A 15,899-nucleotide genomic window follows, 5' to 3' on the forward strand; every position below is an offset into this window, starting at 1 on the left:
CGTTACAGATTCACCCGCCTCCGTCCTTAAAATAAATTCTAGCCAGAAGTAAAACAATATCAAATATTTTTTTTGGTACACCGTGCACATTTAATGAATTTGCATTAAAAAAAAAGTGCAATATAAAACACAGAGCAGCAAACAGTTTACATAAGTACAGGGGTGAGCTCCCCAAAACATTATAATAAATAGAGCTTCAAAAATGATAAGATTAAGGCGAGACAAGACATTCATAAAGGTGGGTTCTCATTTGGACTGTGCTTTATCCCACAATGAAACAATGTGCTGCAGCACCCTCTAGTGGTCAATTTCTCAGAAGAATTGATCAAGTCAAACCGCATTTCTTGAACAAAGAGTGTACTCTGATATGGGATGATACTTACAAGAAACCGCCACCTCTATTAGGAGTTACATAGATCAAAGCAATCCAGCGGCAGGCATGAAAAACCAGACTGCCCCCCTTCCCGAATACCTACTTTTGCAAGCCTGCATAAAAAATTTGCCTACGGCTATATTCACACGACAGTGAAAAAAAATGTCCATTAAAAACTGATGAACGGTCAGTTTTTCATGGCCGTTTTGCATCAGTTTCTCTCTAAATTTTCATCCGTTTCCAGTCCGTCTTTAATGGCCGTTTGACATCCGTTTTGCATCAGTTTTTCATGGCCGTTAAAAAAAAACCTGATGAATTTCATTGGTCAGGCTTTTTATGTCCCAACCCCCTGAAAAGACCCAAAGGAAGGTCACATATTCACCTAGACACTATTTACAGCCTCCCTGTAGATGATGCCACACACATCTCCCTGTATATGCCACACAGCCCGACATGAATGCCCTACATACTCACCGATGCAGTGCTGTCTTCACGGGATCTGCGGCGACGCGATGACACTCACCGATGCAGCTCGTCTTCATGCGTGGTCTATCGTCTTCACGAGATCTGCAAAGGCGGCGCGATGACGTCATCACGACGCCTTCGCAGAACCCGGGAAGACGGGAGACCACACCTGAAGAGGTCGGCGCTGCATCGGTGAGTGTCATCGCATTGCCGATAGCCAGTAAGGGAACTAGTAGTTCCCTTGCCAATCCCCATGTCACAGATCCGTTTTTAACGGTTCTTACATGTATTGTCAGCTGTTAAAAATGGATCCATTGACTTCTATGCGGGTCGTCAGGCCGTGAAAACGGCTAAAAATAGGACATGTCCTATTTTTTGATGGCTAGTATTCATGGGCCGTTAAAAAAACGGCCGTGTGAATACACCCATAGAACATCATTGTTCTGAAAAGGTCGTCAAAAGAACGGCCGTCGCACGGCCGTTTTTCACTGCCGTGTGAATAAGGCCTAAAAAGGAGCTACAAAAAGACAGTTTAAACAGCCCATAAAGTCCCTAACTGGGACAGAGAAGGAAAAGGGATGGTATACATAGTGTACTGTTATACAACATTGGAGTGAGTTGAAATGATAGATCAATATGTGATATGCATTGAAGGACAGATAAGATGGAGAGATATTGCAGCAGTAATAATTGAAGGGGCACAGCTTAACCCAGGGAATACATTAAGACCATTAACATGGTTTTAGAACCGATTTGGAGTTCTTCTTTAATATACAAGTAGTGTCAGTTATAGGAATAATCTCCCCTTGTTTTGACTGTAGCACCCTTCAATTGGAATTAACTGCAGTAAATGGCTTTGGTGGTTTTGTATTTTCTTATTTTTTTTCCCTATCAGAGAGATGTCCAGCACGTTGCATCTTTGTACTTTCCATTGCTCACGGTCAATAAAGGGAACAGGTGTTGATAAATGAAATCCGGATCAGCAGAATAAGCATGTGCGTGTGATATCAGCCGGCCTAGCTGGTTACTGGAGTCACCGTAGACTTAGTCGCTATCTCGTATTCTGCGACAGATCTCTTCTGTAAAATCAGAGCACTTTGCGCTTCCACCCAAGTCTTTAGTTATAGTCTGTGAGAAAGGTGGGAGAAAGAAAAAATATTTAGAAAACGTGAAAAACCTCTATCAAGACCTAAAACTTGACATTTAAAGCACCACTGTCATAATGAAAACAACAACAGCAACACTGACTGGAAGAGATTTGACTAACAAGATTCAACTATTGAAACCTCGCTAGCACCTACTTTCCAGAACGACTACGGAAGCAGCGTTTCTACACCTCCGAAATTCAGTTTAGGGAGCTATGCAATTTTTTGCCTTCTATGGGCAACTTTTAGATCAGTATTTCTCAGTGTTCCTAAGCCAAGTACTCCCTACTCAAAATTATATCAAGACATGGCATGTGCCAACGTGGTACACGTACCCTAGGTTATAGATGCCTTTATTTAGAACACCACCGTCTCTTCAAATTCATACCATCTACTTCATACTCTTACCTTGCCGGATTTTATGGTTTCAAAGCAGGCATTCTCTATCTTGTGTGCGTATTCCTGCAGCCCCATGTGTCGCAGCATCAGGACAGCACTTAATAGCAGAGCAGTGGGGTTAGCCAGGTCTTTACCTGCAATGTCTGGGGCAGTGCCATGGACCTAAAAAGAAAAGAATTATAAACTCAGGCCAGTGGTTTCCATTAGTAGTCAAATGCAAGTCATATTCTTGTGCTTGATTAAATTCTTTACATTTATTTTTACAGAGGTTGTATTATTTATATGAACTTTTAGGTTATATTCTATACCCTGTGGTCTGTACAGAGATGCTGCTACAGTATAGGCACCCTTCAGCGTATGCAGCGGGTACATACGCGCTCTCTACATATGTACGTGTGGAAACGCAACATCTGTGTACAGCTGTGGCCTGTGAGTTCAGATCAAGCACAATAAAACATGTATTCCCACATAGTGATCATTTATATGCAGAAACCCTTTATACAATTACCCCGGACTCATAGGGGACAATGAATGCACCCGGATTTATATCAAATATTTAAGGTTCATTTACCGACTCAAAGATCGCCACACCATTAGCACCAATGTTTCCACTTGGTGTAACCCCGAGACCACCGATTAGTCCTGCACATAGATCACTGTGTAGGAAAAAAAAAAAGTGACAGTTAACTTGTGCATGTCAATACATTTACTTATTTTTAAAGACTAATTTTAATTTTGTATTTTAAGATGTGTGTTGCAGGGGTGTGGGTTAGTTGCTGCTGGGTGACAATTATCTGTAGTTAAATACAGAATATTTTTTGGGTGACAAAAGCAGAGAGCGTGTATGCCAGGTCAAAGCGAATAGAGAGTTTGTGCCCATTTTAAAAAAACAGTCTGTAGTATGAGAAACATTTATCATGAGCCGTGTGACATATGTCCCGGATGGATCTCAATCACAGCGCCAAAAACCCATCCCTGAAATACGAATGATAAATCTGCCCCGTTAAAATTGTCCAGGGTGGCTTCTAAGGGCAACCCCAATAAAAGGGGACATTGCATAGCGCAACAAATCCGCCGAGCCATGTCTAAACAAGTGAATACTTGTGCTGTGTACGTATGCTGTGGCATTATGTATGTAATCTGATATTACATGGCATTCTATTTAAAAACTACATATTCCAAAATTCTATGCCTTTAAAAAAATAATAAGGCATCATTCACTCATTGCAGATTTTTAATGCATTTTCATTTTCCAAAACAGGGAATGGATTTTAAAAAACTAATAATAAATAATAATAATAATAATAATAATAATAATAATAGAGGAACAGGTCTTTACTTTTTAGCTCTTCTTCCACTAGGATCCACTCATGATTTTGGCTAAAAAAAAAGTAAATTCAAAAACTGCACTGTGTAAATTAAGCCTAAGCATACATGGACATGGGGCAGCAAAGAGCTGCATTGCACGTTCCCCAGCGATCATACATTAATCACCTATCCTGTGGAGAAGTGATATTTGTCCTTAGTGGGATGTCCCCTTTAAGGCCTTATTCAGACGAACGTGTAACATGTCCGTGTGTCACACAGACCTATATAATTCAATGTGGCCGTTCACACGGACGTTGTTTCAACGGACCGTGTGAAGGGTTCGTGAGAAAATAAGACACGTCCTGTTTTTTCACGCTTCACGCATTCCTCCATAGACGCTAGTCTATGGAGGAATGTGTGATATCGCGTCCCGCAGCGCAGAGCACGGATGCACCTCAGATGTGAAAAACTAACGTTTTTCATGTCCGAGATGCGCAATGCCCGTGTGAATCTAGCCTAAAACGGATTTCCATTTATGAATTATATGGACTGATAAAAAAGGAGTCTGCTGAACCTTGCCATGCAAAAAAATACAGCATAGATAATAATCTAGGTACATGTCAAAAATATAAATGGGCCATATTTAGAAGACATTAAAGACGAACCTCAAGATGTCTCCATACAAGTTTGGCATTACAAGAACATCAAACTGTGTGGGATCCTGCACCATCTAAGAAAGCGAGAGTAAAAGGACACTTGGCATCAGCGCTGCAGTTGAGAAATCACTAAAGAATAATAATACTGGGCATTTTAGTGTGAGATCTTACATTGAGACACACTGTATCCAAATACATTTCATTAAACTTAATGTCTTTGTAGTTTTCCGCAACTTCTCTGCACTTCTTCAAGAAAAGCCCATCAGACATCCTCCTGAAAACAATGACAGTGAACATATCAAAAACTGGAGAGGCAAATAGAACTTCAAAATCTAAGAGAACATGAAAATTTTATTCTATGCGTTTCCATAGCTTAAATATCACTTCTGGTTACAAATGGATCCTAACAAATCATGACCCGTCATATTTACCATGGATCGTGTAAATGCCAGTGTGAACAGAGCCAAAAAGTAAAAGATGACCTGATCTTCTAAGAATATCCCTGTACCCAGACAAGGTATGGGGTGTTTTAAGGAGCCCGTCTTCAGCTAACCCTACCACTCTGAGAAGAGCCGAAGTTATGACATTACAGCCGAAGGGGCACGGTGCTCAGCGGAGCGCTTCTGCCTTTGCTTTAGCGATCGGTGTTGAGTCTCAGAACCCGGACCCCAACTGATCAAAACTGCCAACATTTTACTATGACATTTCTAAAAAAAAAAACCTTTGCCTATTTTTTCCCAAAAATAAAGTAATAGGAAAAAAAAACAAAAAAGTTAGCATAACTGGTCTCGCAGCTTCCATATAATACTGAACAATTACAGTAGAACGTTATTTAACCTGCTCAGTGATCGTCGTAAAAAAACAAAATTGCTGGTTTTTGGTCACGTTCGCAACCCACCCAAAAAAAGAAATGCAGTAAAAAGTGATCAAGAAGTCGCATGGTACCCAAAATGGTAGCTATAAAAACTATAGCGCACCCCGCAAAATCGACATAATTAAAAATGTATCGCTCTCAGAATATTGCGACCCAAAATTCTGTAAAAGATAAACTTCGTATCGCTGTAAGAGTATTAACCCGTAGAATAAAGTGCACATGTAGTTCTTACTGCACGATGAGCACCGTAAAAAGGAAACCCCCAAAAAATGGTGCAATTGCTGTATTTTGCCCACTTTACCCCACAAATACGTTTTTTTCCTTTTCCCAGTACGCTATAAGGTGCTATGACAAGCAACAACTTGCCCAGCAAAGAACAAGCCCTCATACGGCTTGGTCAACAAAAAAAAAAAAAAAAAAAAAAAAAAAAAAAGGATTGGCTTTTGGAAGGCAGGGAGGAAAAAGCCAAGATTAAAAAATTTTTAATTGGCCGTGTCCTTAAGGGGGTTAATGTACTTCACATAGAATCATAGAAAATATTTTGATGCACACAGGTATTGGTAAAGCATCCCTCTGGATATCAATCATAAAGAGTAGGTCCATTCTCAGAAAACTAACTAAGAATGCCTTCTCATATAAAGCAGAGGTAGAAAGGCAATTTCCACGTTTCCACCCACATGATATTGGCTTTGTGCACTGCGGTCACTGTGCTTCTTTGGTTGTTCCGCGCATATTCAAAGGCAAACTCCGCAATTCTGTGGCTGGCTTGCTCCGTAATCAGCTTAATGCTCTGCACTACTCCTTCCACGATCTAGAGGACACCAATAACATAGCATTAGGTACGCTTACATTCAAAAAGTACAAGAAAAAAAGGAACTGAACAATACAGTGGGGTTCGTAGAGATTCAATTATCTGGATCAGAGTACCCCAGAGAGAATAAGAGGCTATGGTAATACATACAGGCCACATAATAACATGCGTATATGGCCCTGTAGAACACTATTACATGAGTTATGCAATGTAAACTACACTTTATGCTCTAATATAGTGGCTTCGGCGGGCCAAAAAGTAGTCAGTGATTATGTAGCCAAAAAAGAAATCAAGGAAAAAAAAAAAATCTGCTAATTTACTCTTTATAATGATTAGTGCCAATGTAGTAATGAAGATGATCTACACTTCATGAACAGCGATGACCATTCCCTATTGACTACAAAACAGTGACCCTCACCACATGTTCAATCCCACTGTATTCTCCTTCAGTGTTCTCTCGTATGGTAACCAGGTCCACGTCAGTGTAAGGCGTTTTGTGACCCTCAATGGAGACACATGGGCGCACGTTAGCATAAAGGTCAAATGTTTTCCGAAGTAATAGGTTCATGGATGGATGTCCAGCAGCAATTGGTGTCTTCAAAGGCCCTGATGAAAGCACAAGGTGAGAGCCATTAAACTATGGTGTGGAACTGAATGCAGAATGTGTCATTGCAATTATTATTATTTAAGAATTGGAAGCTACCTTTAAGTCCCATCTTATTTTTATCCATGGACTCTTTGGCTTCTGGAGGGATCATCCACTTGCCACCAGGCCCCTTAATAGCCGTCACGTTCCGCTCTTCCCATTGGATAGGTGCCTGGAAGAACAGCAGGGAATCAATTACATTTACCCTCAATATATCAAATAAGTCATCAAAATAAATGCACCGAATACATACAAAGTTCTGAAAAACACTTACCACTCTCATAAGTTTGACAAAACAAAAGTCATTGAAATGTAAGGCTACGTTTATACATAATGGATATGCTGCCAAATACAGTAGCTACAATGTGGATAAGATTTGAAATCTCATCTACATGCTAGGGAAACTTTCCACCCGAAAATCGAGCTGCAGATCTGCAGCAAAATATACACAGTCAAGTCACATTATTATGACCACCTCTAACTTTCGACGTCAGCAGCGCATAGCCCATGAATGAAGTGATGTGTCGTGGCCTGGCTTGGTGGGTATATAAGGTGTGCGATCGGCTGTCTGAACACATATCACTTGTTGTTGCCATGGGTAAAAGGGGCGATCAGAGTTGCAAAAAGGGTGGCAGTATTTATCAAACAGCGCAGTTTGTGAACTGTTCGCGTGCTGCTGTGGTGAAAGTGTATAGTGAGTAGACAAATGGCACCATTGGGAATAACCGACGTGGAAACTGCAGAGCACCACGTGCCATTGATGTGAGAGGTGTACGTCAGCTACGAAGGTGCGCGAGGGCCGAACGACACGCTACAGTGGAGAAGCTCACTGTGAAAATCATCCAGGGGCTACCAGACGTGTGTCTAAAACAACAGTTCAGCAAACTCTACTGCGTATGAGGCCATGAAGCAGACGGATGGTCACTGCTCCTATGCTAACAAAGGTGCATCGGGAAAAAAGGCTTCAATTTGCATGTCAGTATTGGAATTGGACCTCCGATGATCGTCAGAGGGTTGCCTTCTCCGATGAGTCACGTTTTCTGCTTCATCGAACAGATGGACATTGGTGGGTCAGGCGAGAAACATCAGAGAACAAACACCCGGCAACCATTGCTGGAAGAACACAAGCTGGTGGCGGCAGCGTTAGGGTCTGGGGAATTATTCCATGGCATTCTCTGGCCCCACTCATCCATGTGTAAGGCACTCCGAACCTATTTGGGTATGAATCCATTGTTGCAGATCACGTCCACCCATACACACTGTTTGTCTTCCCTGGAGCAGATGGAATCTTCCAACAAGACAATGCGACATCTCAGATGGCTAGAAATGTCCGACAGTGGTTGGAAGAGAACGACCAAGACTTCCAAGTACTTCCCTGGCCCCCTAATTCAGCAGACTTGAACCCAATTGAGCATTTGTGGGAACACCTCGATCGTCTTGTTCGCTCTATGGATCCTCCCCCACGCACCCTCCAGTAAATGTGAGATGTACAGCAGTCAACATGGCTCCAGATACCGGAGACAACCTACCAGCACCTTATTGTGTCACTCCCAGCCCGTCTAGCTGCTGTCCATGCTGCACACGGTGGTTACTCTGGATATTAGCTGCTGGTCATAATAACATGATTCGACGGTTTACAAGTCCAGATAAGATTTAAAAAAAAAATTAATAAAAAAGATTTATAATGTAACATGTCATCACTGAAGACAGGGTGTACAGAAACTGGTGGGAGACCATGGAAGCACAAAGAGGGGAGTAAAGAGTTTTCTTTTTTAGACGCTCGGCCATCTTGGTGCGGATTTGGCAGACTCAGTTGGAGTGGATAATCCCTTCTCTAAAGCAAGCCTGCTCGGCAATGAGCAGACCACCGCAATACCGGCAGCTGAGGCCCCTGGCTATCAGCAACTGAGGGGTAAGAAGGTATGGGCAATGAAGTATATATTTATAACCTGCTCTGAAAGTAAATTTCTAATCACTAGTAGAGCTATACCTTATACAACTGAGAGTAGGTCTTTATATACAAAGACATAAAAACACGTGAGCGATTAGAAAATAAGGACGTGCATCGCACTAAGTGAGACTTCTGAAAAATAAACATACCAATTCCGCTTAGGTGACTTGTGCACATACTATAAATACTTTTGTCTTCAGTATAAACATATGTATAACATGTACAAATATGTATGTACAAATATGTTCCCGAGCTCACGAACCTAGTGGAAAATACTGCTGTAATGGGACGAATGCATGCTCGAAGATCTAATACATTAACTAAACTTAGTTCTTCTTGGGAACCCTGGACCCAATAAATGGCCTCCAAAACTCAAAGGGGACTGTTATATCCATCACTAGAAATTATTTTGTGACCACATGTGTATTGTTTATCGATCAGAGATATCCTTCTAATAGTGAACATATCGGATACAGCCAAGGTGGACATGTTCAATATGTTTTTTTGTTGTATTTTACTTTCTTTTCTCTCGCTTAACAATTCTCGGGTTATGGTTTGACCCAATATATGGTGCTGGAATGTATAATGCACATTTATTTACTACATATTAAGGATTATGTGTAATACTTATTGGCAGACTGTTCCATTTTTTTTATGTGAGATATGTAACTCTGTATACTGTTGTTCATTTTGGGACCATTTAAATTTTCATTGTTTGCATACTTTATATTCTGGAGACTTAAGGATATAGACGTCATAAAAGGAGGTACATGCTTGTTGGGACCTCCACCTACGAGTAGAGCAGAGCACCTCTAAAAACAGCTGCTCTCCCTCCGGAGCACTCGATGCAACGATGTATTACATGGTCACCTATTTATTTGAAATAAGTAGATGCAAACAGCTTTCCCCAGAAAATTAGCCGATTTATGGGAGGTTAGAGGAGCAATACTCGCAGTTAGAATTAGGCCACTCTGTGACCAGCTGATGAGAAAGGGCTGTACTTTAAAGTCTAAATCCACTCAAAACATGAAAATGTATGTGTCACTAGTCCTTGACAACAGTAGTATCCCGCTCCTCAATGTTAAGACCCACAGGGGTCCAGGAAGCAGAGATATGGCTATTAAAGGGGTTTTCTACGACCGGACAACTGATGACCTATCCTGTGGATAGGTAAACAGTATATGATTGGTGCAGGTCCGACAGCCAGACCCTGCACCGATCCGCCGCTCAGTCCGCCCCATGGCACTGGATGTTTTGAACGGTATGCAGTAGTTAGAGCTGGGAGCAGACCCCGCACTGATAGGTCATAAGTTTATGATCGGTGGGGGTCCACACCTGGACCCCGCCCTGATCAGCTGCCGGATGTTTTGAACGGTATGCTGTAATTGGAGCCGGAAGCAGATGGCTGCGACTACTGCATAGCGGCCGTTCTGCAGTAAAGCAAATCTGCTCCTATTCACTTGAATAGGAGCAGAGCTGCATTACTGCCGCTCATCCGCTATTCAGTGACCGGAGCCAACTGCTTCCGGCTCCAATTACAGCATACCGTTCAAAACATCCGGAGCAGCTGATCAGGGTGGGGTACGGGTGTCAGACCCCCACCGATCATAAACCGATTACCTATCCTGTATAGGTAATCAGTTGTCTGGTCGTGAGCAGTTGCTCATCTAGTCACCCCTCTGCGCCTAATAAGCCCAATTATTGACTCCCTGACCCCGGTGTTTACCAGCGTCTGAATCACCACATAAGATAAGTTGCACCAAACATCAATAAAGTTTATACGTTCACACTGTCCCTATACTGTCCGTACTCAATATTTAGCGTAAAAACTGATAACTGCTTCTCTAGCAATATCAGTTACACAATATAGTCATATCGATGAAATTTTCCTTATAATCACTGTTTAATGCAAATTTGCGTGAAGGTGGTATGTATACATTATTACGTTTTTTTGTATATACGAAATGCTGTGCACGCCAAAAAAATTTGATTTGGTAAGCACAGTAGCTGTTTGCAGAATAGATTTTAACAGATTTGTGGATGATGGTCAAATACCTATGTATTGCCTTTACCTGCGCTCTACTATTAAGGATTAATAATACATCACATTAGGCAGACCTGGCCTGGAGGCCTCCAGCTGGCATTACAACCGTCTGGCCCCCGTGATTTCGTCAGGGGGGGGGGGGGGTTGGCGATCAGGGGACAGATCTAACCGCTCAATCGGTGGTATATATGAATCCTACACATATAAAACTTTTATTTTTAAAATGTGTGGTGCATCTAATTTTCTGCTTGGGTCACACTTTTAGCCACAGATATCAATATTTATACTTTATTGTTATGAAAAATTACATTTCTAAAATTGCATGATGGTGCCAGCGTGTATAAAGCGCTGAGTGGCATTTTGACAATGTGCCAGGTGTCCACTTAAATATAAGTGAATATATCTAGGCATGGTACGGGTGTTTAGCATGAACTTTTATTTTGTAATTTAGTTTATATTTGAACATGTCAAAGGTGTGAAAATTGTTTAAAAAAAAAAATCCAGGCAGTAAAAGGCTTAAAAGGGTTGTCCAGGATTTAAAAAAATAAAAATAAAAAAAAAAAGTGGGTAAGAGCAGAAAATGTGATTTAAAAAAATAAATGAAAAAAAACCGTGGTTCCTATCCGTCCTTGCTGACTGTTTCTAAAATTATGAAGTGCCGCTCATGCACGTGACCGCTGCAGCAGTTACATGCACAAGCAGCACGTCATCACTGCAAAGACGACCACCTAAGAGCATGATGCCTATGCAAAAAACCTAACTTTGAATAAAATTTTGTTTCTCAGTTTTATTGCCAATACCTGGATCAAGTGATTAGAAGGCGAACAAGCGCGAACATACACAAAATTGCTTGCAAGCATTTCAAAAGCGTTTCGTGTCACACTTACTTTGGCAGTCTCAAAAATCTTCATGACTGCAGAAGAAATCTCTGGTCCGATCCCATCGCCTGGTATAAGCGTGACAGTCTGCACCTGTAACGAAAATGCGGGTAGTGAAATGTGATCTAATAGCATCTGGGCAGATAAAAAGATCATACACTATGTAACCAAGTTACAGTCTCAATTCACATTAGTGTCATGGTTTCTGGAACGGAGCCATAATATCTATGCCGGAATCATTTTAAACGTCAAGTGAGGTTCTGTCTGACGCCATTGACTTATAATGGGGCCTGTCAAATATCCGTCAGGGTTTTCAGTCATTTTGACAGCAATAATAGTGATGCAGACTGCGCTTTTCTTACTATCAAAAATACTGAAATCCCTGAGGAAAATGTAAAAACGCAAATGTGAACAGAGACATGGATCTGTTATTCATGTATCAAGTAGCATATGGTAAGGTTCCACAATCCCAGTATGCATGAATGTGACCTCACAAGGACAAGACATGACACCAGATCAATTGAACAGCGGCGAGCTGGGTGAAATGGCAACCGGCGATAAATAGGTTATAAATGCAATAATTATACCACATTTTACTATCCGTTTTAGTTAACAAGAGACCAGCATAAAGAGACACTTTACCCATTCCCTTTGTTCTATATGGGAGTCAACCATAAATCAACCACTGAAGGCATTGAAGGGGTTTTCTGGGACTTAGGATAGGTCATCCATATCGGATCAACAGGGGACTGACTCCCGACACCGACCTGATGACTGAAGGGGCCGCGGCCCCTCAATAGTTTACCAGGCACAGCGCTGTACATTTTCATCGAAACTGTGCCTGGGATTTCAGTTCTGGTCTCATTCAAGTTATTGGGACTGAGCTGAAATCCTAGGAACAGCCACGGGCCATTCAGGCAGCTCATCGGTGGGAGTGTCGGGCGTCAGGCCCCCACCGATCTAATATTGATGACCTACCCTAAGGACAGGCCATCAATATAAAAGTCCCAGAGTACTTTTAGGTTAGGGACCGTTAGTAACACACCAGACTGCCACATGTATACTCACATGATTAGAGAATGCTCGGACTCCATTCTGGGGAGTATTGAGGACTCCTGCCAAGCGACTGACCTGTAAAAATACATCACAATGTAAGCACTCCATAAACAGAAGGATCCCACAAAACACACAGCAAATTCTTGCATTTTCTATTTAAAGAGGACCTGTCAACTGCCCGAAAAACAGTTGACATCTCAGATCGCAGGCGCCTCATAGATTCTAATGCTTTTGATATTTTTCTTCTAGCCCCCACCGTTCCTGAGATATTGGGGCCGTTAGTTTTGGTGTCCAATATGCAAATGAGGCCTTTGACGGTCATGATATTTTGGGGGAATCTTGCAAGACACTTCTATTCTACATGCATTTCTTGTCTGGCGTACAGTATTTTGAACCAAAAATGTGGCGCACGCCATTAATAAATCTGGCGCATTTTAGGACTCCACGTAGCCCCGACCCCTTTTCAGAACTATCTGGGGAAGTGGTGCAAAGGAACACATGCAGGAGGAAAAGGCTACAAAAGCATTGCCAAAGACCTGGGTGCACATCAAATCATGGAGAGACAAGTGGTCTACAAATGGAGAAAACTCAGGATGGTTGCTACACTCCCTAGGAGTGGGCGTCCTGTTCAGATCCTTCCACGAGCACAATGGCACTCCTAAAAGAAGGGGGACCGAACCCAGGGGTAGCAGCAAAAAAACTACTGAGACCCACCAGATGTTCCACAATGCTTCCATTAGCAGAAATGCACAACGGTATGTTTTGAAGAGAAGGAACGCTGCACACCAACACCTCTTTCCTAATGTGAAGCATGGTGGAGGGAGTATCATGGTTTGGGGACTGGAAGCCTTGCAATCATTGAGGGAACAATGTAAGGGCAGCGGTCCACAACCTCAAGCTGAAGAGGCATTGGGTGATGCAACAAGACAATGACCCAAAGCACAAAAGTAAATCAACTAAAGAATGGTTGACAAGGGAGATTTGTGCTTTGGAATGGCCAAGAACCTATCACCTCCCCATACATGTGCGGCATGTAATGGGGAGGGCTGCACAAACCTTGGGGCACTTTACATTTTTTTCCTTCATTTAGACAATGGTGCCGTTATATTTGGCACTCAATATTTAAATAACACCCTGAACTGTCAATGGGGCGTGTAACATCGCTGTGACACAGTCCAATCAGCTACGGATAGTGCCACAGCAAGGGATGGAGAGAGGAGAGCGGTGAGGGATGCCACTGCTTGGCATCAGTCACGGGGCATCCTTTTAACATACATACAAGTCATGGCTTCTCAATAGCTTTTCATGGCATTGTGGCACTTTCGGATGCCGCAATAGCCTGTGGGTGACGGGGGTCTAACTGTGGCATCCTTCCCCCATAGACTATTCAGAGGTCTGTTTGACAGATACGTCATGTAAAGGTCATGAGAGTTCATGTCGTATCTGTTTAACAGATCCCTTAATAGTCTTAGGTGATGGGTGACACTTAGACCCATGCACATGACCGTTGATTTTATCCGTAATTACGGACCCATTAATTTCTATTGACGACAGACACTTTCTCGTATATTTACAGGAAGGCGTCTGGGCCGTAGAAAGTTTCCGTAAAAAATAGGACATGTCCTATTTTTCTTTTACGGACAGTGCTTCCATACTTTATAATGGGTGCATGGCTCGCAAACGAGGCTGACTGTCCACGGTCGGCCACACCTGTAATCACGGACTGTGATTATGTGCACGGTCCTGTGCATGGGGCCTTCACCTCTGTTCACACTTCTGTTAGATCTTTTCCGTTAAGTTTCAGTTGCTTTGGATGGTTAGAATAGCGTAAAGAAAATGTCTGATGGAAACAGGACTGATCTATTATAAGTCAATGGAGAAAAAAAATGGATCCAGCATTACTGATCTTGACAGATCATAATGGGTCTGTCATATTTGTCATGGCTGCTGTGAAAACAGAAATCATGACACAAGTATGAATAAAGCCTTAGGGCCCATTCACAAGAATGTGATTCTCGTCCGTGTGCTGGGCGTTGAAACAACGCACAGCACACGGCGCCATTGATTTCAATGATTCACACATGCGTGAGTTTCCACGCACCGCACACTGATGCACATCCATGTACTGTGCGTGATTTGCACATCAATTACTTTGAAAAAAAAAAAAAAGTGCTTTTTTTCTTGCCTTCCTGTCAATAATCCCACTGAAGAACACAGTGGTGACTTATCCAGAGTCTGGCGAGGATGCTCACAGAGAACAATAGCATAAGGTTAGGCAGACTTTAGGGTCCTAACTCGTTGGAATATTAGATCCCAGCAGAAGTCAGTGCGGTCTCACGACAGATATCAGCGTCAATACTAGGCGCCTATACATTGTCTATAGGGTCAGGATCTCAGCAGAGGTTGAAGATCGGGGATGCACTGACTTCTGACGTCATGATTAAAGTCCACATAGAAAGAGGTTTTACTGGAGGGAAGTGGTTGTGGTTGTATTCCCTACCAACGATAGTGGACAGTAGGAAAGCTTCCCATAGAAGTGTAACGTTTCCCCAGGGCACATATACAGGCTGGCAGAGAGCCTGGCATGCTTCAGCTTGTTAGGAGAGCTGCAGTGTGCATGTAGTAGCAGCTCCTGACTACTGCCCGCCCACATGTGTACTGTACACTGCCAGCCTACAGCGTGCCCACACACTGTGCCCCACAGACAGCTCATCATAACCTTGTCGCCCACAGACAGCTCATCATAACCTTGTCATCAGCTCTCTAGACCTACCCAGCCGTGCCATCCCTTCTTTACCCACCCCAAAACCCAGTCTTCCGACACAAGACCCGTACCCACGCCTAGAAGGTCAAACTACACGTGCACAGGGCGGTCACTGTACCCGCTGACTTCCTCCATTACAGCTACGTCTCACTTAAACCATCACTTACCAGTGACCTCCAGGCGCTGCCAGCCATGTTCATGCGGAACCGCGAAGAGGAGGAGCAAAAAAAGTGACGTTTCTAAGACACACCCACACTTGACAGGAAGCTGCTTCAGCGCGCCGGAAGTGTATGTTGCTTAGTTACTAGAGGGATTAGTTAGCAGCGCCGCGGTTATGTGTGGATGGGGGCGGTTACAACTATCACGTGTATGTTATAGTCGCCTACTATCTGGATGTGAGGGGGTGCGGGTGTATGGCAGAGATGGAGCGCAATATAAATGCGTCATTGGCTTTAGTTTTTTATAAAGTTACAAATTTATCAGAGGGGGGTCTCATAACAATAGACCAAGTGGCGCACCCCCCTCTTCT

At 42.7% G+C, this 15,899-nt stretch overlaps 1 protein-coding gene across 1 annotated transcript; it reads right to left on the minus strand.

Annotated features, from left to right (window-relative positions):
• Positions 1–66: 66 nt before the first annotated feature.
• Positions 67–15,638, minus strand: IDH3A (isocitrate dehydrogenase (NAD(+)) 3 catalytic subunit alpha). The gene is made up of 11 exons (XM_075857656.1): positions 15,538–15,638; positions 12,619–12,681; positions 11,560–11,643; positions 6,735–6,849; positions 6,450–6,637; positions 5,898–6,031; positions 4,518–4,620; positions 4,356–4,420; positions 2,954–3,038; positions 2,392–2,544; positions 67–1,966 (listed from the first exon to the last, which is right to left on the minus strand). Exons 1-11 carry the CDS (start codon positions 15,568–15,570, stop codon positions 1,883–1,885), a joined length of 1,107 nt encoding a protein of 368 aa, XP_075713771.1. The 5' UTR covers positions 15,571–15,638; the 3' UTR covers positions 67–1,882.
• Positions 15,639–15,899: the final 261 nt, after the last annotated feature.

This window comes from Rhinoderma darwinii, chromosome 3 (assembly GCF_050947455.1).
Source record: "Rhinoderma darwinii isolate aRhiDar2 chromosome 3, aRhiDar2.hap1, whole genome shotgun sequence".
NCBI classification, from domain to species: Eukaryota; Metazoa; Chordata; class Amphibia; order Anura; family Rhinodermatidae; genus Rhinoderma; species Rhinoderma darwinii.